General features: G+C 42.3%; 1 protein-coding gene and 1 long non-coding RNA gene across 3 annotated transcripts in view; one reads left to right on the top strand and one right to left on the bottom strand.

Moving 5' to 3' along the window:
• Positions 1-5,664: 5,664 nt before the first annotated feature.
• The window catches only part of CTTNBP2NL (CTTNBP2 N-terminal like), a 53,399-nt gene continuing 31,184 nt past the window's right edge, over positions 5,665-27,879 (bottom strand). For both annotated transcript variants that reach the window (XM_025912754.2, XM_086717851.1), the window contains exons 4-6: positions 16,175-16,405; positions 11,076-11,183; positions 5,665-9,890 (exon numbers count right to left, since the gene is read on the bottom strand). In XM_025912754.2, the coding sequence (XP_025768539.1) occupies positions 8,409-9,890; positions 11,076-11,183; positions 16,175-16,405 (1,821 nt within the window). In that variant the 3' untranslated portion in view covers positions 5,665-8,408. The remainder of the gene's footprint in view (positions 9,891-11,075; positions 11,184-16,174; positions 16,406-27,879) is intronic.
• Positions 19,638-27,879, top strand: part of LOC147578249 (uncharacterized) — a 99,199-nt gene continuing 90,957 nt past the window's right edge. The window contains exon 1 of the long non-coding RNA XR_015254989.1: positions 19,638-19,892. This is a non-coding gene — a long non-coding RNA (uncharacterized LOC147578249). The remainder of the gene's footprint in view (positions 19,893-27,879) is intronic.

The following is a 27,879-nucleotide window of genomic DNA, read 5'->3' as shown; positions in this document are numbered from 1 at the left end:
TCTGGGCTCTGCCATCAACTAGACCTGGAAACCTGAGCAACTCACCTGACCTTTCTGGGCCTCGTTCTCCTCTGTAATATGACAGAGCTAGCTAGCATCAAGGGTCTCTAAGCTTCCTGCCAGCTCTAACATTTGAGGACTTCATGTGTGTAGGCAAATCATCCCTCTGCTTTCTCTTCACCAAAACGCTCATTCCTTCAGGATCTCGTTCCTACTGAAAGTCTCAAAAGCTGGCTAAGCAGTGGATTCATACTTAGGGGGGTGACTGACAATAGGCTAGTATTCTTAACTCCCCAAATGTATTATTGTTTTGTTTTGTTTTTTTAAGTTTACTTATTTATTTTGAGTGAGACAGAGACAGTGCAAGAGGAGGAAGAGCAGAGACAGAGGGAGACAGAAAATCCCAAGCAGGCTCCATGCCATCAGCGCGGAGCCTGGTTCTGGGCTGGAACTCACGAATCTTGTGAGATCGTGACCTGAGCCGAAACCAAGAGTCGCATGCTTAACTGACTAAAGCACCCAGGAGCCCCTATTATTACCGTTTTGACTGTTCTGTGGCCAGTGGAAGGAGAGTGGACTTGAAGGCCAAACAGGCGAAGGTTTGAATCCCACCTGTGTCGTTGAATCTCAGCCCTGCTCTGCTGCAGGGCCGGAGGCAATTTACTGGGCCTCAGTCGGCCTTGATTACCTTGTGGGTCAAGAAGGAATCCCTGCTTCAATTAAATCAGGTAACATAGGAGATGCCCTGGCACCAAATAAAATACTCAGAAAATGTGCCTGCCCTCCTTTGGAGGACTTGATCGTGACCTAAAGGGACAGAGGAGAGTCTGAGATGGAGGCTGGGTGGGGGGTGGTTACACACCTTTGGGATGCACAGGAAGGGAAGAGAGGGAGGGGGGGAGGAAGAAGGGAGGGAAGGCTGAGCTGCGTTAGTCTCAATAAAGGGCTCAGACAACCCTACAGGGGTTTTGAACTAGGGAACGACCCTGCAGAGTGGTCTAGATTTGGGATGGGGGGCCAGGTCTTTATACTCCATGCCAATCAGTCTTTGGACAGCAGCTGCCCCTTACAGGAGAGGTGACCCTGGTCAAGCCTTTCAGTTCAGGCAATTCCTGAGGGGCTTATACCCTAGGGCTCTTTTCTGACATTTCCTGCAGCTCAGGCAATAAATCCTTCATTTCTGAAGGGGACCTGAGTGGCTACCATGTTGAGTTAGTCAGTTGGACTCTTGGCAAATTAAGTAGGGGACTGATTCCCCGGGGAGAAGACCAACCTTCTCAGTAATTTCTCAGAGGCAACCATTTCACAGCGGCGCAGAGAGAGCCACGATACTCCGCGTGCTCTCCGCTGTGATGGCAGCATGAACATTCACGCTATGGGGAGAAGAGGAGAAGTTGCTTTTATATCCCTCCAAGGCAAGAAGTCACTTGCAGGTGTCCCAGAAGGATTCATTTGACTTAAAAAAATTTTTTTTTTCAAATGTTTATTTATTTTTGCGAGAGAGAGAGAGAGAGAGAGCATGAGCTGCGGAGGGGGCAGAGACACAGAGAGAGAGGTACAGAATAAGAAGCAGGCTCCAGGCTCTGAGCGCAGAGCCAGACGCAGGGCTCGAACCCTCGAACCGTGAGATCATGACCTGAGCCGAAGTCGGGACGTTTAACCGACTGAGCCACCCAGGCACAGGTCATTTGGCTCTTTTCAAAGTTTGGTTTTCATTTCTCTCTTTTGCTTATGGAGATTTTGAGGGTAAGAGGGAACACTTGTGGGTAATGCAGGATTTTTGCAAGGAGGTCCTTTCTCTATCTGCTTTTTCCTAGGTTTTCCCTACAAGTTACTTGGGAATGTTTTGCAGATGCTGTGCCCTGGGGGCTCCTTCTTACACCAGCCCCAAGGCTTTGCAGAAAGCACACCACACTGGTGTCTGTCGGTCTCCCTGAAACAGGACTCAGTTCTTGGGGGACTTCCAGTGCCTCTGTCTCTGACCACATCCTAAGACTAAGACAAGCCAACTGAAGCATCATGCAAACACAGGGAGATACTGCAGAACCCTAGGTAAACCAGGGCTTTGGAGAGAGGAGAAAAGACATTTGCTCCTTTTCTAGTTAACTTTTTATCTGCCCACAAAGAGCTCTGTGTGCTACCATAACGCTTTTGCCAGAATTACCTTCAATAACCCTATATGGCATTTAAACCCCACTTACATAATTCAGTTGTCTCTGTTAACATTTCATGTGTTAATGTTTTGCTTTGCCCAACTAGAAGATGAGTACCCTGAGGGCAGGGAACACAGTTCAACGTGTGTTTTCCATAATAGCTACCTTTCTGGCTCATCTTAAATATTTAAGAAACATTGGTTGCTTGAGGGGAATTAACAAGAAAGATGCTTTTTGTTCAGCATATCTGACCTGAGAAAGGTCTCCTGGCGTTGGTTAGGTCTGAGAATCCACTCCTGGGGGTGGGGGTTGTTAGGGCCAGTGGGAAGAGCTGTGTGGTGTCTTACAGGGTTCCACCTGGTCCAGTCCAGCCTTAGAATCAGCCCAGGCACTCATCTTAGAGCCCCACCTTGGATTACTGAATCAGAATTCCCAGGGCGGGGCCTGGGCCTGGCCAACAAGCACCTCAGGAGATACCCATGTGGGAAACACAAGTAGTGGAAAGTGGGAAGCACCAGGGGCTTAATCCATGCTGTCACTCACCAAGGGCCCTTACACCAATCTCTGGTTCTCAACGACCTCATCTGCACATGGGCGGTAACACAGTGCTGGGACCCAAGTAAGTACTCTTGGCTCTGAATATCACTGACATTCTGGCAAACCAGATTCAGGAGTTTAAGACATCACCTCAGGTCAGAGGCAAAGTTCTTGCGAAAGAACAGGTAAGGGCAATGAGGCACTGTTTCTCAAGATCGAGCCTCAGACCACCTGCATTAGCAGGCCCCTAGGCCCAGTCCTCAGGAGTCCTTATCTTAGAAGGCTTCGCAGGTTACAGTAAGGTTTGGGAACCGCTAGCCCAGTCTTCTTCCTCCTTTGCTTTTACCAATGAATTGGCCATTGATATGCAAGCAGCAGATGGGTGCTCTTAACTTTTGTCAACTGGCTTTACAGCAATTACATGAAAATTACTCCCGTGAAACAATGCTCATTGCTTACTTTGGACTCAGAATTATGAGAACAGATCCTATTTTGAAGCCAGCATTTCAAGACATTTAAAGTTCTGTTTCATGGCACAAAAACAGACACATAGACCAATGGAATAGAATAGAAACCCCAGAACTAGACCCACAAACGTATGGCCAACTCATCTTTGACAAAGCAGGAAAGAACATCCAATGGAAAAAAGACAGTCTCTTTAACAAATGGTGCTGGGAGAACTGGACAGCAACATGCAGAAGGTTGAAACTAGACCACTTTCTCACACCATTCACAAAAATAAACTCAAAATGGATAAAGGACCTGAATGTGAGACAGGAAACCATCAAAACCTTAGAGGAGAAAGCAGGAAAAGACCTCTCTGACCTCAGCCGTAGCAATCTCTTCCTCGACACATCCCCAAAGGCAAGGGAATTAAAAGCAAAAGTGAATTACTGGGACCTTATGAAGATAAAAAGCTTCTGCACAGCAAAGGAAACAACCAACAAAACTAAAAGGCAACCAACGGAATGGGAAAAGATATTTGCAAATGACATATCGGACAAAGGGCTAGTATCCAAAATCTATAAAGAGCTCACCAAACTCCACACCCGAAAAGCAAATAACCCAGTGAAGAAATGGGCAGAAAACATGAATAGACACTTCTCTAAAGAAGACATCCGGATGGCCAACAGGCACATGAAAAGATGTTCAGCGTCGCTCCTTATCAGGGAAATACAAATCAAAACCACACTCAGATATCACCTCACGCCAGTCAGAGTGGCCAAAATGAACAAATCAGGAGACGATAGATGCTGGAGAGGATGTGGAGAAACGGGAACCCTCTTGCACTGTTGGTGGGAATGCAAATTGGTGCAGCCGCTCTGGAAAGCAGTGTGGAGGTTCCTCAGAAAATTAAAAATAGACCTACCCTATGACCCAGCAATAGCACTGCTAGGAATTTATCCAAGGGACACAGGAGTACTGATGCATAGGGGCACTTGTACCCCAATGTTCATAGCAGCACTCTCAACAATAGCCAAATTATGGAAAGAGCCTAAATGTCCATCAACTGATGAATGGATAAAGAAATTGTGGTTTATATACACAATGGAGTACTACGTGGCAATGAGAAAAAATGAAATATGGCCTTTTGTAGCCACGTGGATGGAACTGGAGAGTGTGATGCTAAGTGAAATAAGCCATACAGAGAAAGACAGATACCATATGGTTTCACTCTTATGTGGATCCTGAGAAACTTAAGAGAAACCCATGGGGGAGGGGAACAAAAAAAAAAAAAAAAAGAGGTTAGAGTGGGAGAGAGCCAAAGCATAAGAGACTGTTGAGAACTGAGAACAAACTAAGGGTTGATGGGGGGTGGGAGGGAGGAGAGGGTGGGTGATGGGTACTGAGGAGGGCACCTTTTGGGATGAGCACTGGGTGTTGTATGGAAACCAATTTGACAATAAATTTCATATATAAATAAAAAAAAAAATAAAGTTCTGTTTCAAAAACCAAGCATCAGAAGAGCTGCTTATAAATTAATTGACAAGGCAGCATTGCTACTTCTGGGGAACATGGCGGAGCAAGACGGTCCTAAGGCTCACTTCGTCCCACAGATACACCTAGATAACACCCATAGCAGTATAAATAACCCAGAAAATGACCCAAAGACTGGCAGAATACTCTCCACTGCTAAATGCAGAGAAGAGGCCACCTCCAAGAGGGTAGGAAAGGTAGAGACACGGTCTAGAGCCAAACAGACCTGCAGGACCTGCAGGACTGTCCGTGGGAGGGAGGGATGCTCTAGGTGTAGAAAGGGGAGAGGAGGAAACCCCACCCAAGGCATGACGGACCACCCGGGGAAGACAGGGCAGCATTACTGACAGTGAGGCTGTTCCGGGAAGACATACCCAGTGTTTGTTGAAATGATCATTAATTGGCTTAAATGCTAGAAACTTAACATATGCAAACATCCATATTGTTTGAACGTCACAAGATTTTCAAGTGCTTTTGTCTGCCTACAGCTCTCACTTGCTAACGATGTAGCACAACAGCACTGGACTAAGAGGAGCGATGAGGGATTTGATAGTCACCTGTAAAATGAGAGGGCACAAGATCAGGCGTTCTTAAGCTAGAGTACGTGAATCATGGATGGCTTCAGGGTCTTTGGATCCTGTGAAGCCATCAACCAAACTCTACATATTAGTATATTCATTTGTCTGGGGATGGTGCCTAGCTTTTTTCAGATTCTCAGGTCCAGACTGTCCCCCCCCCCCCCCCGCCCCGCCCAGGGTTTGAAAAGTACAGACTGGATTATTGCCAAGGCTTCTTCCAGCTCTAAGGTTCTAAAGAAAACCAATATGCCAGCTCCTTTTGGAGTCTAACCTGGATGGGTCACTGACTTCACTTGGGTTTTTGAAAGCCACAGACGAGTGCTTCCTCTACACCACCTGCTCCTTCCCCAACAAAACAGGCCCTGTTGTGCAACATCCTTCACTTTGTACAAACAAGACTAGATTTTCCCCAGACAGAATGATTTAGCTTGTTTTAATGTAGTCTGCTATAAAAGTGGATGAAGACTTCTGCATGGTACATTTGGCTTTACAAACGATTTAGTTAATGCTTGTGTTATGTGTCGCACATCCATTATAATCTGTTGAGTAGTAACACAGCTTTCACAACATGGGTTAATACCGAAATTGTGAATCATGGAACTTTTACTTAGCACACACACAATCTACAGCAAATTTAAATACTAATCTAGAATACCTAACTGGAGTATTGGATCCATTGCAATATTGTGCTTATTTATCTTAGAAGATAGGCAACTAGCAAAAATACACGTTTCTTTTGCATTTCCCCCACCCCCATATTACACTGTAAAAGAAATACATTATTCAGTGCATTTCCTAAGAAATAAACCTCCTTATAGTATTTCTCTCTCTATATATATATCTATGCCAAAACAAAGGAAGAGCACAATGCAACTTTTAAGATTACCATTTAAAGCAAGAGAGGTAATAAAACTCTGGGGCTATAGCCCCCTCTCCTGTTTAAAAAATTCAGCTATTTTATCATCAACACTTCATTTGGCTATGCGTGGGAATAAAATTTCATGCATGATCGCTTTGGGCGATTTCTGAGATACCACCTTCATCATTTGGTAGATGCCCTGGGCCATTAGTAGTATTTTAATTTTTTCTGTATTGGCCTTAATCAAACCGTAAGCCCTGGAGACACCAATTGTGATTTATACATTGATTTCCATCACCTGCCTGTCCCCCCATCAATTCATATTGGATTGGGAAGAAGTAGATTCAAATTATAGCAGGGCAGGGCTTCTGGGTAGACACTGGCTAGGGAGAATGTATGTGAGGACACCAAGGCCTCTCCATCCGTGGACAAATCATATAACCACCTTGTTTGAGCTGGGTTGCAAAGTCTTGTTTGGAAGACGAGGATCCTCATTATATTCTATAGCCTCTGTCAGCTGTACTAGCCTACAAGTTGGAGAGTGGAGGTGTCTGTCCTCACAAACTCACAACGATGCAAATGCTGGAAGTTTCTAGAACGAATGAGGTCGCAACTTGTCAGCTTCTGAGCTAAACCCAGCTGCACAAGTGTTTAACCAGAAGTTTAAAATTGTTTTTGAATCTGTTTTGATATTTAAAAATGAGAATGTTTCTATGAAAATCTGGCTTTCCCCCAGATTTGAGGAGCTGGTAACCCTGGGCTAACACTATCGCACGGCAGCAAGCAGCTGGAGCTCAACAGGGGTGGCCCTTTCCTTTCACAGGGGGCCTGGGCACTTCCGTTTGCTACAGCTCCCCCTCTCCTGGCTGTCTTACAGCGCTTGATTGAGTGACCTGTTTCACTCATTCATTTGGCCAGTGGAGTTTTGTGATGCTGGGGTGAGTTTGGCTCTGGTTTTTCGTGATGCTGAAGACCTGACTTCATTTGGAATTTCCCCACGTCCCCGTGGACAAGGTTCCTCCTTTGACTGATTGGGTCCCAGCGGCATCTAGTTGCTGTGACAGGTAATCTTAATGTGCATGTCTACTCGTCCTTTATGCTATATTGCAAACTCCAAAGATAGAATCACGCTAATATTTATGTGTTTAAGTGTGTGTATGTTAAACACGTAAAGGGGTGTGTATCTATACACATATATATATGTATGTGTGTGTGTGTGTGTGTGTGTGTGTAGACACACACACACACACACACACACACACACACACACACACACACATTCTTCCATTTAGGGAAAAGTTAATTTGGTTCCACAGATATAGACACCAAGTGTTGGCAGCTCGGAGAAGAAGTGTAATAATATTGGTAAAACCTGTATAATTCTGACTTATAATATTACAAAGAGAGTGACTTTTCAGTTATTGCTTTTTGATTACAGAATAAAGATCTCATTCTGTTGAAAAACTTTTATACAGAATGAGTAGCCATTTTCTATTCAAGTAATAGCGACTGGAATCAGAAGTTCCTTACACAACAGTAGATGCCCGAAGACATTTTTTGAAAGGAGATGTGATTTCATTCCATTCAAGAATTTATGCAGGAAACTGGGAGTGACTTAATTTTTCAGAAGTACAAGAAAATCGGCACCCCAGCTGCTTACTGCTCAGGAGGGTTTCTCAAGGGCTCTATAAAGCTCAGCTTTGTGGGGAGTCCACAACCACCTTCAGGATTCCCATCCTACTGATGCAGCCTTGTTTCTGGACACAGAGCTTATATTAAAAACAGCAAAAGAGGATTAAAAGCAGTGTTGGTTTTTAACATTCAGGATTCACGGAGGATCTCATTTTCTGCAATTAGATGATCCATTTTGTGTTTTCGCTGCAGAATCACATTCATATGGCAGTCTTATTTCAGGCACTTTTTAAACACGTTCATCTGGAATAAAAATTTACACGAACCACTTTCTGCATAATTCAAAATGAGTGTTGAGTGATTCTAGTCCCAAAATAGCAAATCACCACCTGGTACTCAATTAGCTTTCTCCATCACAACAGGTCGGTGACTGCCGAGCCGGAGATGTCTTTGAGGTGCCCTTCCCGCGTTAGTACAAAGGTGTGAGTCATACAAATCCAAACTACTCGGTTTCTACTTAAAAAAATACAAAAAGGTGAAACACACTAAATGTATTATACAGATGGTTTCAGCTACTATCAAAATAAATAACATGATCTGACTCAACGGTTTGACTCTGAGCTCTTGGACGAAATCTGGTGGAATGTCAGACGTGGAGCCTCCCGCTAGGGACTAGCTGCTGGTAGGCAGAAGGATCTCGACGTCCTTGCCGTTAGCCACAATGGCATTTGAACAGCAGCTGCCGGCTAGGTCTTCTGCGGCGGCCAAGGAGGAGGCCTGGGAAGGGGTTTTGGTCAATGGAGTGGTAGTGGATGGAGAGGGAGTGAGGCCCGGTTTTTTGGGTGGGATGGGAGGCGGGTGTCCTCTCTCAGCTCTGGGGATGGTGGGGGACTTGATCCCTGGAGACAGAGGGCTCAGTGGACTGGACACTTTCCCTGGAGTCGGGGAATGGCTGGTGTCCCCTCTCGAGGTGGCAGTGCTGGCCAGATTCCGATAGTCTGTGCCAAAGGGAGAGCTGTTGGGGGAGACGGGCTTGATCGGCCCTTGCTGGCTAGTGAACCTGGAGAGCACCTGAGTGACTGTGTTGCGGGCCTGCTGCTTGGCGGCAGAGTTGTCTATGAGCGTGGGAGACAGGTCCCTGGATGGAGGGCTCTGCAGACCACTGGCCTGTTGGTCCTGATCTGCTTGGGACTGAAATTTATGCCGCGCTGCATGGAACCGCTGGTTGATCCCTACTTGGTAGGATGACTGGTAGCCAGGGCTGCTGGCTGAGGACCCCAACAAGCGCTTAGTTAGCACTGGGGAGGAACAAGGAGAGGATGTGAGAGAGGAGGAGGCGGTGCTGCTGGGAGACAGCGAGCCCCCGCTGGACGGGAGGTGACCAGGTGCTGGCACAGGAGTCTCAATTCCCACAGGACACCCGCCATTCTCCACTGCTTTCTCTTGGGCCAACCCCACAGACCTCTCTCGTGGAGGCACTTGGTTTTCCACACTGCTGCCTGTAACTGACTCCTTGGCAGTTTGTATCTCGGGCTCCAAATGGCCATTGGTTTTTGCATAAGAGTAAGTAGGAGTGGTGGGGCCAGGCAGCCCAGTGGTCAGCACCTTGGCTACGTTGCTCCCGTGGGTTCTTTCTGCCTGGAAACCTTCCGTTTGGCAAAATACAGACACCAGCACAGGAGACTCAGTCGCTGTGCCCTTAGATACGGTTACCGGCTTCTTGGATTGCTCAGTAGGGCTACTATGCTGGTGAGAAGCCTCCAGATCCTTCACGATCTTCTTCAAACTTTCCATCTCTTCTTTTAGAGTTCTGGTCCGGTTCTCTTCTCGGTTCAGTTTTGCCCTCAGCTGCTCTCTTTCGATGTCGAATTCAGACAGCTGCTTCTCCACCTGGGCTTCTGTCTGCAAGCCTCGCTTCCGCTCCGCGGCCAGCTCTTCCTCCAGCTGGCTCACCCGGCTCTTCTCCTTCTCCAGTTTCCGGCTCAGCTCTCCCGCCCTCTGCCCCTCCTCGGCTGCCTTGCTGGTGGCTTTCTTGCACTCAAGCACCAGCACGGACGAGAGCTGCTTGTGGCGGGAGCGCTCCTCCTCCAGCTGACTGGACAGCTTCTTCTGCTCCTTCTCAAACTTTTTCACTTGGGACTTCTCAAATTCCAGCTGGAAAAGAAGGCCGCCATACATGGTGATTAGAGTAAGAAAATGAAGAGATACGCTGCAAAACTACTCTCCAGGCGAGTGTCCTGGCTAGCTCTTCTCTGGCACGTGGTCTGCCACGGATGCCATGTGCTTAGCTCCAGTATTTCTGAAGTCTTACAGTCCCTCCCACGGAAATGGACACGCTACGGCTTAATCTTTCCCTGATGGTCGAGGAGGCACTTCTGGTTCCTGTACTGTTATCGGCAGGAATATGAGCCATCATCTGTGTTTTAGGTCTGTGGAGCGCTCAGAAGATTGGAACCCACCGATACAGAAAACAGGAAGCCATATACACCAGGTTTCGCGCTGAATGCTGATGAAAACAGAACGATTTATTGATTTTAACTCTGGTAGAGTGAACACACAGTGTTCTGTGTGTCTCAGGTGTACAATATAGCGATTCAACACTTCTACATGTTACTCAGGGCTCATCACTTTGAAAGCTTTGGCAATCATTCTTTCTGGTCTTAAAAAAGAATAGTTGCATTTAAACGCTACTTGTTATGCAAATGCAGTCTATTTTAATTATCATCCCAACCCTATTTAAGGCAGAGAAACTCTGACCAAGAGGGAAAGTGTTGATGGAACCCTATTAGTCAGTGTTTTTCAAACTCTGAGACCCAATGGATGAGGAAACTAATCTCATGAGCCATGATCAAAATTAAAAAAAAAAAAAAAAAGAATGGTTATTGTAACCAGTAAGGGTTATATGGGATTTCATCAGATTTTTGTTTTAGGCATGTGTTTATGTATGTATATATATTGGGCTGTGATATAAAATGTATTTCTTACCAGGATTCCTAGGTCAAAATACTTGAGAGTTTGAAGCTAGTGTTCCCAGAGTACATTTTATAGAATGACAGTCCCACAGTGACTGATCTATGTCAAAACAAGATTCCATGAAAACATAGATTTGCTAAACTCAGAATACCCTATCTTGTTCTTAAGACTCACAATGTGCTTTTCTGTACTACAGGGTCCAACAAATTGAATTAGAGATCTATTTAACTTTGTTTAATCCAGTAATTCCCAGATTTGACCACAAAGCCCTTTCTTTTTGAGCAACACTAATTTCCACCCTGCAGAACGATCTTTGAGAAATGCTATTCCAGGCAAATGGTGTTGTGAGCCCCTCCACCTAACTACCTGCTGGGTCAGCCGCTCTCTCTCCTTCTCCAGCATGTAGGTGACATCATCTCCTTCAGCTGTGTCCTGTGCGTGCCTCTGCCTTTCTTCCTCAAGGTCTAGGATCACCTTTAAAGAATTAAAAAATAATAATATCCAAATAGCAGGGAAACACACTTGTAATACAATTAAATACTAAGTGCCTATCTAAGCACTTAAGATAGGCCTAGAGATCACTCAGTCCATCCCAGTCAGGGCCATCAAGGATCACATTATCTAGCAGGGTAAAAGAGATGTCAGCTATGTGCTAGAAAACAGTAAGATCTATGCTTTACTTCAACATGCACAAAATGGCATGTATATAGAAGAGAGCCCCTAATTAGCTATAGGGATTGAGAAGGTTTCCAAGGATGCAGTTTGCTCTGATTAGGGGATGGGTGTGGGTGACAAAGCAAGGCAGGACCATGGAAAGCTGCAAGCTGAAAGCTGAGATCTTTCCCTCAAGCTCAAATCACTGTGCCTTGCTTAGGCAGTAATACACATTTTATATACAGTTAGCTAAGAGGTGGAAAGACTCTACGAGTTCTTCCTGCATGTAAAAAGGCTCAACACTTGGGATCTTATGTGTAGATTTTTCACAAGGCCTCTGATTAACCTGCCTAACCCATTCCACTTATCCTGGCACCAAAGGATTAAGCCCAATTTGAAGGCAAATACTGCACAAATTTAAAGGGACATTTCCCTACAAATCAAAACCACATTGAGATACCACCTCACACTGGTCAGAGTGGCTAAAATTAACGACTCAGGAAACAACAGATGTTGGCGAGGATGTGGAGAAATGGGAATCCTCTTGCACTGTTGGTGGGAATGCAAACTGGTACAGCCGCTCTGGAAAAGTATGGAGGTTCTTTGAAAAATTAAAAATAGAACTACGCTATGATCCAGTAATAGCACTACTAGGAATTTATCCAAAGGATACAGGAGTGTTGTTTCGTAGGGGCACATATACCCCAATGTTTATAGCAGCACTTTCAACAATAGCCAAATTCTGGAAAGAGCCCAAGTGTCCATCAACTGATGAATGGATAAAGAAGATGTGGGTGGTTTATATATACAATGGAATACTACTCAGCAATGAGAAGGAATGAAATCTTGCCATTTGCAAAAACATGGATGGAATGGAGGGTATTATGCTCAGTGAAGTAAGTCAGCCAGAGAAGGACAGATACCATATGTTTTCATTCATATGTGGGCTCTGAGAAACTTAACAGAAGACCATGGGGGAGGGGAAGGAGAAAAACAGTTTCAAACAGAGAGGGAGGGAGGTGAGCCATAAGAGACTCTTAAATACAGAGAACGAACTGAGGGTTGATAGAGGGTTGGGGGAGAGGGGAAAATGGGTGATGGGCATTGAGGAGGCACTTGTTGGGAGGAGCACTGGGTGTTGTATGTAAGCGATGAATCATGGGAATCTACTCCCAAAGCCAAGAGCACACTGTATACACTGTATGTTAGCTAACTTGACAATAAACTATATTAACAAAAAAAAAAATAAAGTACAGAGTAAAAAAAAAATAAAGGGACATTTCCCACATAATCCTACCTATAACTGCAATATTCTGAAAGGCAAGGGATTTCCTAGCAGCTTCTGCTCCTCCTTCAGAGGTGCCTTGGCCCAGACCTCTAAGACAGAGAGCACTGTCCTCCCCACGACCATTTCTCATCCTATCTCTTCACTAACGGAGGGAGAAAAGTTTCTGGCACACGAAACTCCTCTTTAAACACAAAATGTTTTCATTTACCAAAATGAAAACATCTTGGTATACTTCCTTCCAATTAAAAAAAAACCCTAACTTGGGCAACTGGCTGGCTCAGTCAGTAGAGCATTGGATTCTTGACCTTGGGTTGTAAGTTCAAACCCCATGTTGGGTGTGGGTGTGAAGATTACCTAAAAATAAAACAAAACAAAACAGGGGCGCCTGGGTGGCTCAGTCAGTTAAGCGTCCGACTTTGGCTCAGGTCATGATCTCACAGTTCGTTGAGTTCGCGCCCTGCGTCAGGTTCTGTGCTGACAGCTCAGAGCCTGGCGCCTGCTTCAGATTTGATGTCTCTCTCTCTCAAAAATAAATATACATTAATAAAAAAATTAAAAAACAAAACAAAAACAACTTCTAACTTTTCATTTTAGTAGAAAGACAAGCTTTTGGCTACGGGTGGTAGATCATCTCCTTTCCCTTTGGAGAGCCCTCTAAAATTATAGAAATGGAATGGGTGTTTATCACACCCACAAAGACAGACTGGAGCAGACAAGAAATGTTAAAGGAGGGAAGAAGGCAAGAGGTGGTGGCTCCTTTGGTGTGGGGTTGGAAGCTGATTCGCCCTGCAAGGCCCCAAAGAGGTGTGGAACCTGGAGGCGGCAGGTGCTGCTGAGGAGAGGTCAGATGAGGGATAGGAAACAAGAAGATTGGCTCAAAATCTGTATTTTCCAGGAGTTGTTTGTCCCTTCCACCTGATTCCTGTACAAAGAGTATTAGGTGTCTACTGACCAGGCATTAGGCAGATGTTTATCCTCAGAGGAAACTGAATGTGACAGTCTCAGGATTTGGGAATAGCAGATATGACCGAGAGTGAGTAAGGAAAGAGGATTGTTTGTTTTGGGAAGGTGGTAGGGTGGAAAGGGAGGCAAGATGCAAGATAAATCTGCACCTATAATGAGAGGAAGCAATTTAAGTGTCAAGAATTGATAAGGGGGTGGGGGTGCCTGGGTGGCTCAGTGATTGAGCATCCAACTCTTGATTTAGGCTCAGGTCATGATCTTGCAGTTCGTGAGTTCAAGTCCAGCATTGGGCTCTGTGCTGATAGCATGGAGCCTGCTTGGGATTCCCCCTCTCCCTCTCTCTCTGCCCCGCTCCCTCCCTCTCTCTTTCTCTCTTAAAAATAAATAAACAAACATTAAAAAAAAGAATTGATAAGGGGGGAATGGTATACCATTTAGAAATATGGAATTTACCAAGCAAAATAAATGGTCAAAAGGAAAAAAGTGTTGTCTCTGAATATTGAGGAGAAGAAGGAATGGGGAGAGGTGGATCAGGGAACTCTGTGTTTCATAATAAGCAGAGTAACCATATAATTTACTGTTCAAACCACAACACTTCTGAGAGTCAAAGGGGGTATTCTTAATGACTATCCCAAGGCGATAGACAACAACTGGGACTCTCTCAGGCAAACAGGGCCAATAAACACTCTAATTATAAGCCCCTAGGTACTACTGAATTTGTAACAAAGTCAGTGTTTTACTTTGATAAAACACTTAAAAAAGACAGGTGGTTGATTTAAAATATTTGACACTCACTTAAAGGAACTTACGTTGAAATATAGTATTAAAGAATTTTGAATTATTTTTAACTTCTTTCTCTCCCTAATCACCTAGAGCCACAAATCATCCCAACACCACACCTTTCATGGGCATCATGGCCAGCCAGCCATTCAGCACAGTTCAACTGCTACATGGAGGAAAGGGGAAAAAGGCCTGCCTATCAGACAAGGATGCTGTGAAGCCTTTCGTAGAGGATTATGTAAAAGCCCCCCAAATTTAGGCAACTAACCCAAATGCACTGATACATTAAAAAAATTTTTTTTATTGTTTGTTTATTTTTGACAGAGAGAGAGAGAGAGAGAGAGAGAGAGAGAGAGACAGAGCATGAGCGGGGGAGGCGCAGAGAGAGAGAGGGAGACACAGAATCCGAAGCAGGCTCCAGGCTCCCAGCTGTCAGCACAAAGCCCGACTGGGGCTCAAACTCACAGACCATGACCTAAGCCGAAGTCGGACACTCAACTGACTGAGACACCCAGCCGCCCCCCCCCCCCCCCCCCCGCCACTGATACATTTTAAATTGGGCATAAATGTCTTTAGTTCACTTCATTCTAGACCAGAGGTTAAACTCTTCTGTGTCCCGGACAATTCTGAGAATTCAATTAAAGATATGGGAAAAAATTCACATTCTACAAAAATGCATAAACTTTTGGCATTCTGTATATTTTCTGGAGGATCATGGAACATCTGAGGCCCATCCATGGTTAAGAATCTCTACTCTGGCCTTTCATTTGGACACTGTGAAGAGTAAGAAAAATCATGGGCAAGACCTATGCTGAAGCAATCTGTCAGGTGCGTTTTAAGCAGATGGCTCTCTAATGCAGGCAATCATAAAAGTAAACTAAAGTTCATCAATTTGCAGCCACTGACCCCATTTTTCAGAATAAAATGTTTCCTGCTAGATGTGTTGATGTCTCCCTTGCTGGTATAAATCTAAACCAATACTTTTAGAAAATGTAGATTTTAGCCAAGCACCTTTTACAGGCCAGATTTCAGCGGTAAATGACAGGTTGGGGAATAAAATCATAAGCATTAGAATTCCAATGAGATGAGGTAGAGGAAAGCACAGGTCTGCCTTCCTAGCTCGGGGCTGTAAGACCGGGAGCCAAACACACATACACACACACACACACACACACACACACACACACACACACACACACACATACACACACATACACACACACACACACTTTCCTAATAGGTTCGAACAGCTTTAAAGTAAACAATCCTAGGGACTGTTTATCATTTTACGAAAAGTAAAATGCAATGAAACTCAAAAGTAGGAACACATGAAAATAATCTATTGGCTTCCATGTTTATAGTCAGGTAAATTCTCTCCCTCATCCAGCATTCCCCAAATACCTGCTCATCTTGTTATTTATCACTTAAGTAAGCAAATAGGGAACACTCTGTTCACCTACAAGCTTGGTCAGACCCGTTTGTTGCCAAAGTCTGGACGATCAAGAGCTGAAAAAACATAGCCAGTGTTTTGGAGTGTCATATCAAGAAGGAATGCCGTCTTTAGTAATGTGTCTGGCATCCTCCCTAAATTTAACATTTTGAATAACTTGTGTTTTCTTTCTGATCTCTTGGCTCTGGGGTAAGCTGCGGGGCTTTTGACACCCGGGAGACCTCCCAGCTGACTTACTGTGGAAACTGGCAGCTGACAAGAAAGTATCTGGTATTATTTATCAAGTCTTCCTAAGAGTTTATGTGGCACAGGTCAGCTGGGTGAACCCACCTTCCGGTGCCTGCTCTCGGCCGCGGCCAGCTGGGACAGCATGCGTTCCTGCATGTTCTTGCATTGCTTCATCACCACCTTAAGAACAGAGAGTGGGTTTGTGCAGACCGGCTGCTTCTCGCCATCATTTTTCTCCTTCAGTGTTTCAAAGTCTCTCTGCAGGGCCATTAAAGGATCACTGATGTTGTATTTTCCATAGCGTTCTTCAATGAAAGTATCTCTGTGTTGGGCCTGGGAAAGAGAAAAACATCAGCATTTTGCTTTTTAAAACTATTGCGGAGGGAGAATTGCTAGTTGTTACACATTAAAGGTGGTGGTGGTAGTATGAATGGAACCTGCTGACTACAGATCTCATTGGTGCTTGAGCCATCTGAACGTAGAAACAACAGTGGAGAGGGGCCACGGTATAACATTAACGAGGACAATTACTTATGTAGAGCTAACTATGCATTAGACATTGTTGTAAGCATTTATATTCACATTAGATTATTTAAATTTTATAAGCCTATAAGGCAGGGCTATCATTTTCAATTTGCAGGTGAGAAAATTATTAAACAGTGGCCAAGTAACCTGTTCCAGGTTACTCATTTAGCAAGTGGTCAGAAGTAGGATTTAGGGGCGCCTGCGTGGCTCAGTTGGTTAAGCATCCGATTTCAGCTTGGGTCATGGTCTCACGGTCTGTGAGTTTGAGCCCCGTGTTGGGCTCTGTGCTGACAGCTTGGAACCTGGAGCCTGCTTTGGGTTCTTTGTCTCCCTCTCTCTCTGCCCCTCCCCCATTCACACTCTGTCTCTCTTTCAAAAATGAGTTTACTCATTAAAAAAAAATTTTTTTTTTTTTTTTTTTAAAGCAGTAGGATTTAAATCCAGGCAGCCTGGCTCTAACGTCTATGTCCTTAACCACCACGCTACTGCCTCTGCTTATGAATGCTCGTACTACCAGCAGGTAGTTTATGAGTTTACATATTTAGGGATGTAACAAGGCAGTTGTAGATAAGTAAAGGACACTAAAAGTGTTTTCACATTATGACTATTTGTGATTTGAACACTCAGTTATTGGCGGGTCAAGAGGGTGGAGGCACTCACAACCAGGTGCAGACAAAATCCCTTCTACCTGCTTCCAAATTCTACCCTTTCCTCTAGTCTCTGTTCAGCTGCTATCTGCCACCTTCCTTTTTGTCCCCCTCAGGCTTGGTGGGCTTCAGGCTTGAGAGACAAGGTGCGTAGGGAATGGGGGCTGAAATCTGCTTTAGGGCCTGGGTTGCCAAGTTGGGTCCAAGGATCAGGAAGGGAGTAGAAAGATAAGTCTTTGGCTTCCCTATTCTCTCAGCTTTACTAGGAGGGACCTGAAGTCATTACTTCATAAGAGCATCATAGATTACATGCAGGTAACAGAGTGACATTAACAATTCCTTTACTACACAGACTTGGAAACGTTTCCTGGGACATTTTACAACCAAAAGCAAAAATGAGGTGTTAATACAGCATTGAGGAAACTTTCTCAAAAACCACAGCAAAGTACTATATAATTTAAGCTTTCAAATGAAATCTAGTCATAAAAACTACTGTCATTTATCAATGTTTAGAAATTATTTCATCAGAAGCAGGTTTTCTTTCTCTTTTCTTATTTTTAGGAGCTAGGTTTTCTTACCACCATCATCCACAAAGAGGAAATCATTTGAAAAAAAAAGGGAAATTCACAATTCAATGGCTATGCTTAAAAAACAAAACAAAACAGAAAACAACCTCCCCCCACCCCCGACAATAAAGCAAAACGGGGTTTAATACAGAAGAATGTTTCAGTGCTGAAAAGGTGATGCTTCCTTCGTTAGACTATCCAAGATCAAGATCCAGGAATCACTTAGCCTTATGCTCTAAATTGTGTTGGTATCACCTGGCAACTGTTCAAAGCAGCGTTAGAAGCCCTGTATTCTAGCTTGACTACAACCATTTAAAAATTTTTTTTTTCAACGTTTTTATTTATTTTTGGGACAGAGAGAGACAGAGCATGAACGGGGGAGGGGCAGAGAGAGAGGGAGACACAGAATCGGAAACAGGCTCCAGGCTCCGAGCCACCAGCCCAGAGCCCGACGCGGGGCTCGAACTCACGGACCGCGAGATCGTGACCTGGCTGAAGTCGGACGCTTAACCGACTGCGCCACCCAGGCGCCCCTACAACCATTTTAAATGATGACATTATTGGGGTATTTGGATAATACTGGTATACTGAAAATATGAAGAGCCAAATAAATCCTGTTCCTTTAAGGTACCATCTCAAGATAACCACCTTCCTGACCATACTACAGGTTTGTGTGCATGCACGAGTGTGCGCGTGTAAGCATGTGAATTAAAGGGGTAAAGATTTGAAAGATTGAGTCCAAGACAGAATCCTAGTTTTTCAGCTCCCAATTAAAAAGCAAATCCTCAGTAAAATTTTGAAATAGTCTCTCTACCATTTTAGGATGGAGAAAGACAAGACCAATTCCTGAACTGGCTATTTTTACTTTTTAAGTCATGGTGAGAACAAAACAGAAAAGGCTAGTTTTTAGTTACACTTTTAAAAGAAATAGTGTCAAACAGCAGGGACTCATCAATGTTTTCCTTTCACCAAGAACATCTGTTTAAGTTGAGCGGTGCTTGGGTGGCTCGGTTGGTTAAGTGTCCGACTTTGGATCTGGTCATGATCTTGCAGTTCGTGAGTTCAAGCCTTGCATCAGGCTCCATGCTGTCTGAACGGAGCCCACTTTGGATTCTCTGTCTCCCTCTCTCTCTGCCCCTCCCCTGCCTGCACTCTCTCTCTCTCTCTCTAAAAAAAATAAAAAAACATTGGGCGCCTGGGTGGCTCAGTTGGTTGAGTGTCTGACTTCGGCTCAGGTCATGATCTCAAGGTTCGTGAGTTCAAGCCCCGTATCAGGCTCTGTGCTGACAGCTCAGAGCCTGGAGCCTGCTTCAGATTCTGTGTCTCCCTCTCGCTCCCTGCCCCTCTCCCACTCATGCTCTGTCTGTCTGTCTCTCTCTCTCTCAAAAATAAACATTAAAAATAAATAAATAAACATTAAAAAAAACAAAAAAGAAGAACATCTGTGTTGAGTTTTATACCTCAAAAAAAAAAAAAGAAAAAGAAAAAAAGGGGCGCCTGGGTGGCGCAGTCGGTTAAGCGTCCGACTTCAGCCAGGTCACGATCTCGCGGTCCGCGAGTTCGAGCCCCGCGTCGGGCTCTGGGCTGATGGCTCAGAGCCTGGAGCCTGTTTCCGATTCTGTGTCTCCCTCTCTCTCTGCCCCTCCCCCGTTCATGCTCTGTCTCTCTCTGTCCCAAAAATAAATAAACGTTGAAAAAAAAAATTTAAAAAAAAAAAAAAAAGAGTTTTATACCTCAAACTTGAGATTGACAACCTAGGTATTAATGTCCTAAGGCAAATCCAGGTTCAGAAAAATATTTAGACAAAAGAAGAGGAAAAAACCTTTAAAAAGTTGAAATTCCACTGTTCTTACTGCACATTGTTTTATTCATGATTTCCATTTCTGTCTGATTAGTGATGGTAAAGAAATGATTATTAGTACTGAAATTGGTTTAGTAGGGCAGAAAGGCAAACGTAAACCTGAATATTTCTATGGCTTTCTCCTTTTCAGAACAGCACAGAGACGAAAAAGTGGGATGGGAGAGCAGAGCTGGGAGTACGATTCGTGACCTTGACAGATTTGCTGAGAAGCTGTCTCTCAGGTTTGAGTATATAGTTAACTAATCCCTGAAAACATGACTTTAAAAAACCCACACTGTTATTATCCAGTATAATTAATAAGCATCACTGAGTTACAAGTCCTAGACGAGGAGCTTCTTTGGTAAGGTCTCAGACTTCTCTGAGAACAGCTGTTACCCTGTCTGTTTTCTCTTGAAGTACTTCCCAGCAATTCCATAATCGCTTGCATGGTAATTACAAGTTATACAAAATTGGTGGCTTTGCACATAAATGAAAAGAATCTGTGGAATAATCTAAAAAAGCTTCCTTGTCACAAAACAATTCTTGTAGGCAGGTTCTACTATGGGGCCCAGATATGGGAAAAGTGAATTTGAAGTCTGTATTTATTATACCAAACACTGGATTAGAAAATGGGGGAATACGGTCTTTTTCAGCCAATTCAATGCCTCAGTCAGGTAAGTGGTATGGATGACAGGTTTAATAGAACAATTAACCAAAAACAGATGTTAAGAACTGAAGAATGAAACAGCTTTACTGGAGGTGTGTACTAGGTATCTATTCCTGCCTAACAAACCACTCCCAAGTGTAGCAACTCAAATAGTAAACATTGTTGTTGTTGTTGTTGTTGTTTTTAAATGTCACAGTTTCTGAGGGTCAGGAATCTGGAAGGGGTTAAGCTGGGTGGTTCTGGCTCTGTGTCTCATGAGGTTGTACTCAAGCTGTTGGCATAGGCTTTGGTTCCTTGCAGTGTGCTGGCTTCCCACAGAGCAAGTGACATGACAGAGAGAGAGAGAGAGAGAGAGAGAGAGAGAGAGAGAGAGGAGATGGAGAGACGGAGAGACAGGGATGGACATGCGAGTATCTTTTAGAACTTAACCTCAGAAGTGACATACCATCACTTCTGATGTATTCCATTGGTCACACAGACCCACCTAGTACACGTGGGAGGAGACTGCACAAAGGGTAGGAGTATCAGGAGGTGGGATCATTGGGGGCCCTCTTGGAGGCTGGCTACCACAAGGGGAATGACTAGAAATGCTACCTCTATTGTTTACATCTCAAGTCAAAATTTAGAGACCAAGTATCTACTAAGTACTAAAAACCGTCAAGGCTGAGTTTTAATACTCTAATGATATTTCAGCTATTTTATAAGAAATTTTAAATGATCTGGATTGGAGTTTTTGGAGGAGGAATTCAGTAATATAGCTAAAATCAATCAATTTCTGCAATTTCATTATTTTCACTTCACTGACAACATGTATTTTAACTGAAGAGAAATTTCTACATTGTCAGAAAACATAATGGTCTTTAATTTCAGACAACAGGAAGATAATTGGCTGGTTAGACAGATTCACTGATAAAAGGTATTACTACAGCAGACAAAACATACAGTCATCTGTTACTCATTTTTCCTGTCATAGGCGGAATGAAACACACCAATACTGAAAGCTTAAAGTAAAATCATATAATGTCCTTGGAGCCTGCCATGCTCGCTCTCTAAAATTATCAGCTTTGCTATGATAAACTTCAAAAAGAAATATGAAGCAGTCACCTCCTCTCCCCTCCCCAAGATTATTTATACTATTTTAAATATATATGTTATACATTTTATCATATATAATAATGTACATAAATAGTATAATATAACACATGAAAATAATACTATATATATGGCATAATAGCATACTATTATAGTAATATATAAGTGTGTATGTGGATATCTATCTATCTATACATTTTTTTCCAATCTTAAAATAGGAAATCATTATTCTTTGGATGACAATCACCAAAATAAAGGATGGTTCCATATCGAAGTGAAGATAAGGCCTACTTAACTGGGGGTTTACATTCAAGTATGAGTTTTATTTAAGACTCAGGCTGGAACCCTAAATGGATTAGGATACATCTTTGCAATTTATTGCCAATTCTGAAGTGATCAGCAATATAAACTTTGTGCCTTTAAAAATATCTGAATACCTCCATTGCCAGAGACCAGAAAGACCAAAGAACATGATTCCAGGATGGTTTTAATTAATGCTACAACAAAAGCATGTTAAAACTATCCTTTTCAGGGGTGCCTGGGTGACTTCAGTCAGTTAAGCCGGCTCTTGATTTAGCTCAGGTCATGGTCTCATGGTTCATGGGATTGAGACCCATGTCAGACTCTGCACTCGCAATGTGGAGCCTGCTTGAGATTCTTTCCCCTGCCCTCTCCTTCTGCCCCTCTCTGCTTGTTTGCTCTCTCAGAAATAAAGAGATAAATAAATAAACAGTAAAAATATATTTTAAAAAGCTATCCTTTTCAAATTTAAGTTGAATCTACTAATTTTCAAATAATTTATACTCTGGAGTCCCTGATAAATTGTAAGTAGCTGCATGAATAACTGGAAATAAAGAAACCATTCTGGATAAAGATGATAACATTACAAGTACACCTTTTGTTTTAGAAGTTCCTCTTACTTACTGAAAGAAAACTGGATTTCAATGTTTGACAATATTAATAAAAGAGAAGTTAGCCACATCTGAATTAAACTTTAATTTTTGGAAAATGGTACAGAATTTAACATGAAAACTTTCATGATTTAAAAAATACTTCTGACATATTATTGAAAACCCATTAATCCACTTAACCATAAATGCTATTTTCTCAAATCTAGCCTTTCTACACATTTATTTTCTTTAATAACTTTTGGCTCTGGAGTCTAACATAACTGGCATTGTTATCCGGGCTCTACTACTTTCTATCTGTTTACCTTCAGCAATTCCCTTAACTTCTCTGTACCTCAGATCCCTCATCTGTAAAATAAGGGCAACATTCTACCTATAGGTTTATTATAAAAATTAAATGAGTAATACAGAATGCTTCCTGTAAGTACCTGGCACATAGTAAATACTATAAATAGAAATTAATTTTTCAATAACCAAGTTTAGAGTATAGATTTTCCTTTTAGACCCAATGACTAAACCCACTCCTGGAGGTTTTAAATCCTGGAGATTTAAGATTCTGTAAAACTGGACTAAGCCAGGAAATCTTCATTAAAAGCAAAACAAAATTCACCAATCCCCAGATAACTCCAAAGTAATACATCACTAAAAATATATTGGGAACCTGAATAACCATTAACGGTATTTATTTAGTAATTAATCCTGAACTGCTATGTGACATTTTATGTAATATCGTCAGTTGGTATTTATCTTCTGCATTATGATTAAACAGTTCTCATTTTTCTGTCTTTTTTTTCTTCCTGCCTAGACTGTAATGACTCACAGGAAAAAGCATTCCTCATACATCTTTCTTCTTCCTATATCCTATATTTCCACTCAAGCCCAAAACATTTAACAGATGTTCACTTTCCAGCTTTTTCCTGATGTCTCAGCTTCTCCTTACTCTTATCATAGTTAGTGAGGTCAATATTTTATTCCGCTGTTAAGAAAATCTATGATTTACTTAGTGTAATCATTTAAGGTAATATTAATTTATACAGTTAGCAAACTGACTTTAAAGTAGAACGAGCTTCAAAGATTCCCTTTGGAGTCAGCTTGCAGCCGCAGATGTTTATAAAATCAACTATTTACATAAGGATAGATGACCATTTATTATTATTTGACTAAAGTGCACTAAATTCTTTTGAAGACTAAAAATGGTAAGTTTAGTACAAACAGATATTAAGTGTGATACTTCTAGCTAGTAGGCTGCTTGTTGATAGAATATGGGTAAACAGCTTAATGTAGCTGCTTCAACATTCAAATTCCAAAGAGTCTTATGAAAACTCCTAGTGAAATTGAAATAAATGTATTCAGTTTTATGGTCTTTGTTGTTTTATTTTTGTGTGTGGGGGAAATCTATGTGTGTGGTTGAAACAAATTACATCTATATTCTGGACTGGGTCTATGTAAATAACTTTCTGAGCTGGGGAAGAAAATGTGTAAAGACAGTCAATAAGTACTGAACAAATTAATGCTCTTGAAGATAAATTAGAATTTTAGAATATAACTCTAATGGCACATTAGATCCTAATCTCTTTTATTCAGGATGCTCTATAATGAGAGTTGACATCTATCTCACCATATACAGGATGGATCACAGACCCAAAGATAAAATGCAAATGGCCAGAAAGCACATGAAAAAGTGCTCAACTCATTAGTGATCAAAGAGATGTAAATTAAAACAATAATAACACTAGAAAACCACTAGAGGGGTGCCTAGGTGGCTCAGTCGATTGAACTCTGACTTTACCCCAGGTCATGATCTCATGGGTTTATGAGTTTGAGCCCTGGGCGCATCAGGCCCTGCTGTCAGCGAGGAGCCCAATTTGGATCCTCTGTCTCCCCTCTCTCTGCCCCTCCCCTACTTGTGCGCACATGCGTGCTCTTACTCTCAAAAATAAATAAACACTAAAAAAATTTTTTTAAAGCCACTAGAAAGGCTAAAATTAAAGATGGACAACATCAAATGTTGGGCAGGAGATGGAGCAACTAGAACGCTCACCATATTGCTGGTGTGAGTATAAATGGTGTAATTACTTTGGACGTTAATCTGGAAATTAATTATAATGGTAGAAAAACGCCTGTCTGCAGTTAAGTATTTATCCAAAAGAAATGGAAACATAAATCCACAAAAAGATTTACACACAGCTGTCTGAAGCAGCTTTATTCATAACAGCCCCAAACTGGAAACGACCACAATTTCATGGTGAAAAAAATCACAGCAGCAATCGCCTCTGGGTGTAGGGGGACAAGGAACCAGGAAAGGGCACAAGATGACTTTTTGGTGTGATGGGAATGTTTGTATCTTGATGGGGATGTAGGATGTACACATTTGTCGGAACTTATTGATCTGTGTATCATCACTTAAGATCTGTGCATTTCACTATACCTAAATTATATCTCTAGTTCAAAAATATAAAAGCACATAATGAGAGTTAAAGGGAAAATGAAGTTATAGCATTATATGCTTTATATATAGTGTTTCAGAAACATGGGATGTTCCAACCAAAGTAATTTTTAATAACAGCAGAAACAATGAAGGAGGTGCTAATACTATATAGTGCTTATTACCTGCCAAGCAGTGTGCTCAGTGTTTTACACATCTAATCTAATCCTAACAACATACTTCTGGAGGTGTACGTCACTTATATCTCCATTTTATAGAAGAAACTGAACACTAACATTTGACTTTCCCAAGGTCACAAAGCCAAAGTTAGTAGTGGAGAGGTACAATAAATGGTATATAGTAAGTACTGAATTTGTTAGCTGAATGAGTAATACATAAACAGATATTCCCTAGGACTTTGGAGGAATTAATTTCAATTTAGTAGGGGTCCGTCAGTAGCTTAAAAATAAAATAGAACAGAAAACATTGTAGAGCATTGAATGTTGTGAGTAATGTTTCAAGAAACTTTTCTTCTGATCTAAGAATATAGGGGTGTGTATATGTATATGCATACGTGTGTGTGTGTGTGTGTGTGTGTGTGTGTGTTCGTTCCCTGGGTCACAATATAGTCTATTTTTTACTATGTGTCCCTGTCAAAGTATGAAAAACACTAAAATAAAGAATCCAATTAGTCTGACTCCTGAAGCTATGATTTTAAACAGTTTTGGGGCGCCTGGGTGGCTCAGTCGGTTGAGCGGCCGACTTTGGCTCAGGTCATGATCTCGCGCTTTGTGAGTTCGAGCCCCGCGTCGGGCTCTGTGCTGACAGCTCGGAGCCTGGAGCCTGTTTCAGATTCTGTGTCTCCTCTTTGACCCTCCCCCATTCATGCTCTGTCTTTCTCTGTCTCAAAAATAAATAAACCTTAAAAAAAATTTTAAACAGTTTAAACTGTCATAAATAAATTCTAAAAGAAGTAATAAGGAATCAATCTTACTGCTTTATTTTAAACTAACGAATGTTATAAATGTCTACAAACCACGACATGTTTGGCCTAACATCAAATATACAAAAATGTTAACAAAAAAAAAAAATCTGTGTTATTAGGGTTAGACAACCAAAACAGCACTGGAGAAGTCTGGGAAAATTTTTGGACATATGGCTGATTCACAAGAGCACATGCTTTGAATGCTTTTATTGAACACTTAATGTTTGCTGGGTACTACAAATGCTAAGTGATGTGGGCAATGATAAGAGAAGAGAGATTTGACTAAGTAAGATGAAGTCCTTTGCTCTTAAGGAGCTCAGAATTTGCCAGACAAGTTTAAGGCCTGAGAGCAGAAATAAACACATTGCCTCTGCTTGTTTAAATGTTTTCTAAACAGTATCATTAATGTTTAGAGGAACACCAAGTACAATTTATTTGATCAGGACTTTCTAAGCCTCAGACCTTACACTCAGAAGGAACAGGAAGGAAAAGACCAATCCTGGAAGTGGGCGGGTGCTGGCAGATCAATGGGACTATCAGCAACTTAATGAATCACAGGAAACACCATGAGGTTGAGGGGGGCATATAATCCAAAAACTGTCTCTGAAGTATTGCATAAGGAGACACAGACTGCAGACTATAACCTGAGTGTGATACTTTAAGTAACTATGAACTTGAAAAACTTCATTAGAGGTGTGCTCAGCCTCTTTAACTCACAATGTATTAACAGTGCAGAAACTACTTCAAGGCTAACATAGTTAAAAAGAGCTCATAAATAAGATTGAAAGGGTTTCTTCTTCTAGTTAGGGGATTCTATGGAGGGAGCTGTATGAGTGTGGGATGAGACTTTAAACATTTTTTCCAGGTGAGATTCTTAAATCGCAAACAGTCTGATACTACAAGGAAACGTGGCAAGAAACAAGCTACTCAGAGGAAAGGTCGCAGGAAGAGGGTCCTTATTAGCCTAGCTGAGAAGTACAGAGTGTTCACATTGAAAAGTGTAGCAAGTAAACAGGAATAAGAAGTTTGTGGGGGTAGAGGAGGGTGGCGGGAGTGTACAGACAGGGTCAAATGAAAAAGGGGACTAGGTGTGGTTTGAGAGCCACACACAGTGAGAGCAAGATGTCAGGGCAGGCAAACAGAAGCAGGGACCGTGCTAATTATACATCCTACAGAATATCTAGGATGACATATTAAGAGAGATCAAGCTCTATGTCCCAAGTCAGAGGCTGGAAGGGTGGCAACTTCTATTGTCACTGCAGACTAATGTGGAGGGAGGCAGCTAGCTATTCAGTTGGGAAGGATGGTTTGTCTTTAGAGAACAGAAGGGGAAGAGGAGTAAAGAAGCCAGGACCGAGAAGTAAAAGGTGGGCTCTAAGTGCGGTATGGGTGTTTAATGACAATTTTAAATGTGAACCGACAATGCTTATCACTACAGTAAGGTACTGAATAAATACATGGTGAAACCCAGCGTGCTCAAGTTGACCACTAATTACTACTAATTCCAAGTAATCCTAACCCGAGACTGCCTTTGTCTTCATAATAAAAGTCTACTGAGGGGCTTAGCATGGATGGGAAGAACAGGAGTTATCTTTGGAGATACAAGAGTTTTTCCTTTTTACTCTATGGGGTAGCAACACCTTTCAGGAACTTTAAGTGTCGCCATGGACAAGAATGGGATAACCAAGACCCCTTTACCATTTTAATCCCAATGGGAATAGAACAACTGGCTCCATTCTAAGCCTCTAAGACTGCTTCAGTGCTCTTCCTTAAATGACTTCTCTTGGCCTCACGTGGTAGTCATTTGTCCCAGGAAAGGAAGGATTTTTACTTTAAATATTAGTATTATTAGTATTAATATTAGTATTAATACGAATACTAGTATTAGTATTATTAGTATTAGTATTATTAGTATATTAGTATTTTTACTTTAAATAGGTTCCACACCCAGCCTGGAGCCCAACGTGGGGCTTGAAATCAGGACCCTGAGATCAGGACCTGAGCTGAGATCAAGAGTCACTTAACTGACTGAGCCACTCAGGTGCCTCTGAAAGGAAGATTTTTAAAGGGAAAAGTGATCCATTTGGAAAGCAACCATAGAAGGGGGGATGAGGAAGATTCTGTGGGAGCCAAAAGCAAGAACAAAAACCCA

Source organism: Puma concolor, chromosome C1 (genome assembly GCF_028749965.1).
Source record: "Puma concolor isolate L17-30 chromosome C1, mPumCon1.1.hap2, whole genome shotgun sequence".
Lineage (NCBI taxonomy): Eukaryota > Metazoa > Chordata > Mammalia > Carnivora > Felidae > Puma > Puma concolor.
Note: the sequence above shows the minus strand (reverse complement) of the source record. Positions and strands in the feature narration are given on the sequence as shown.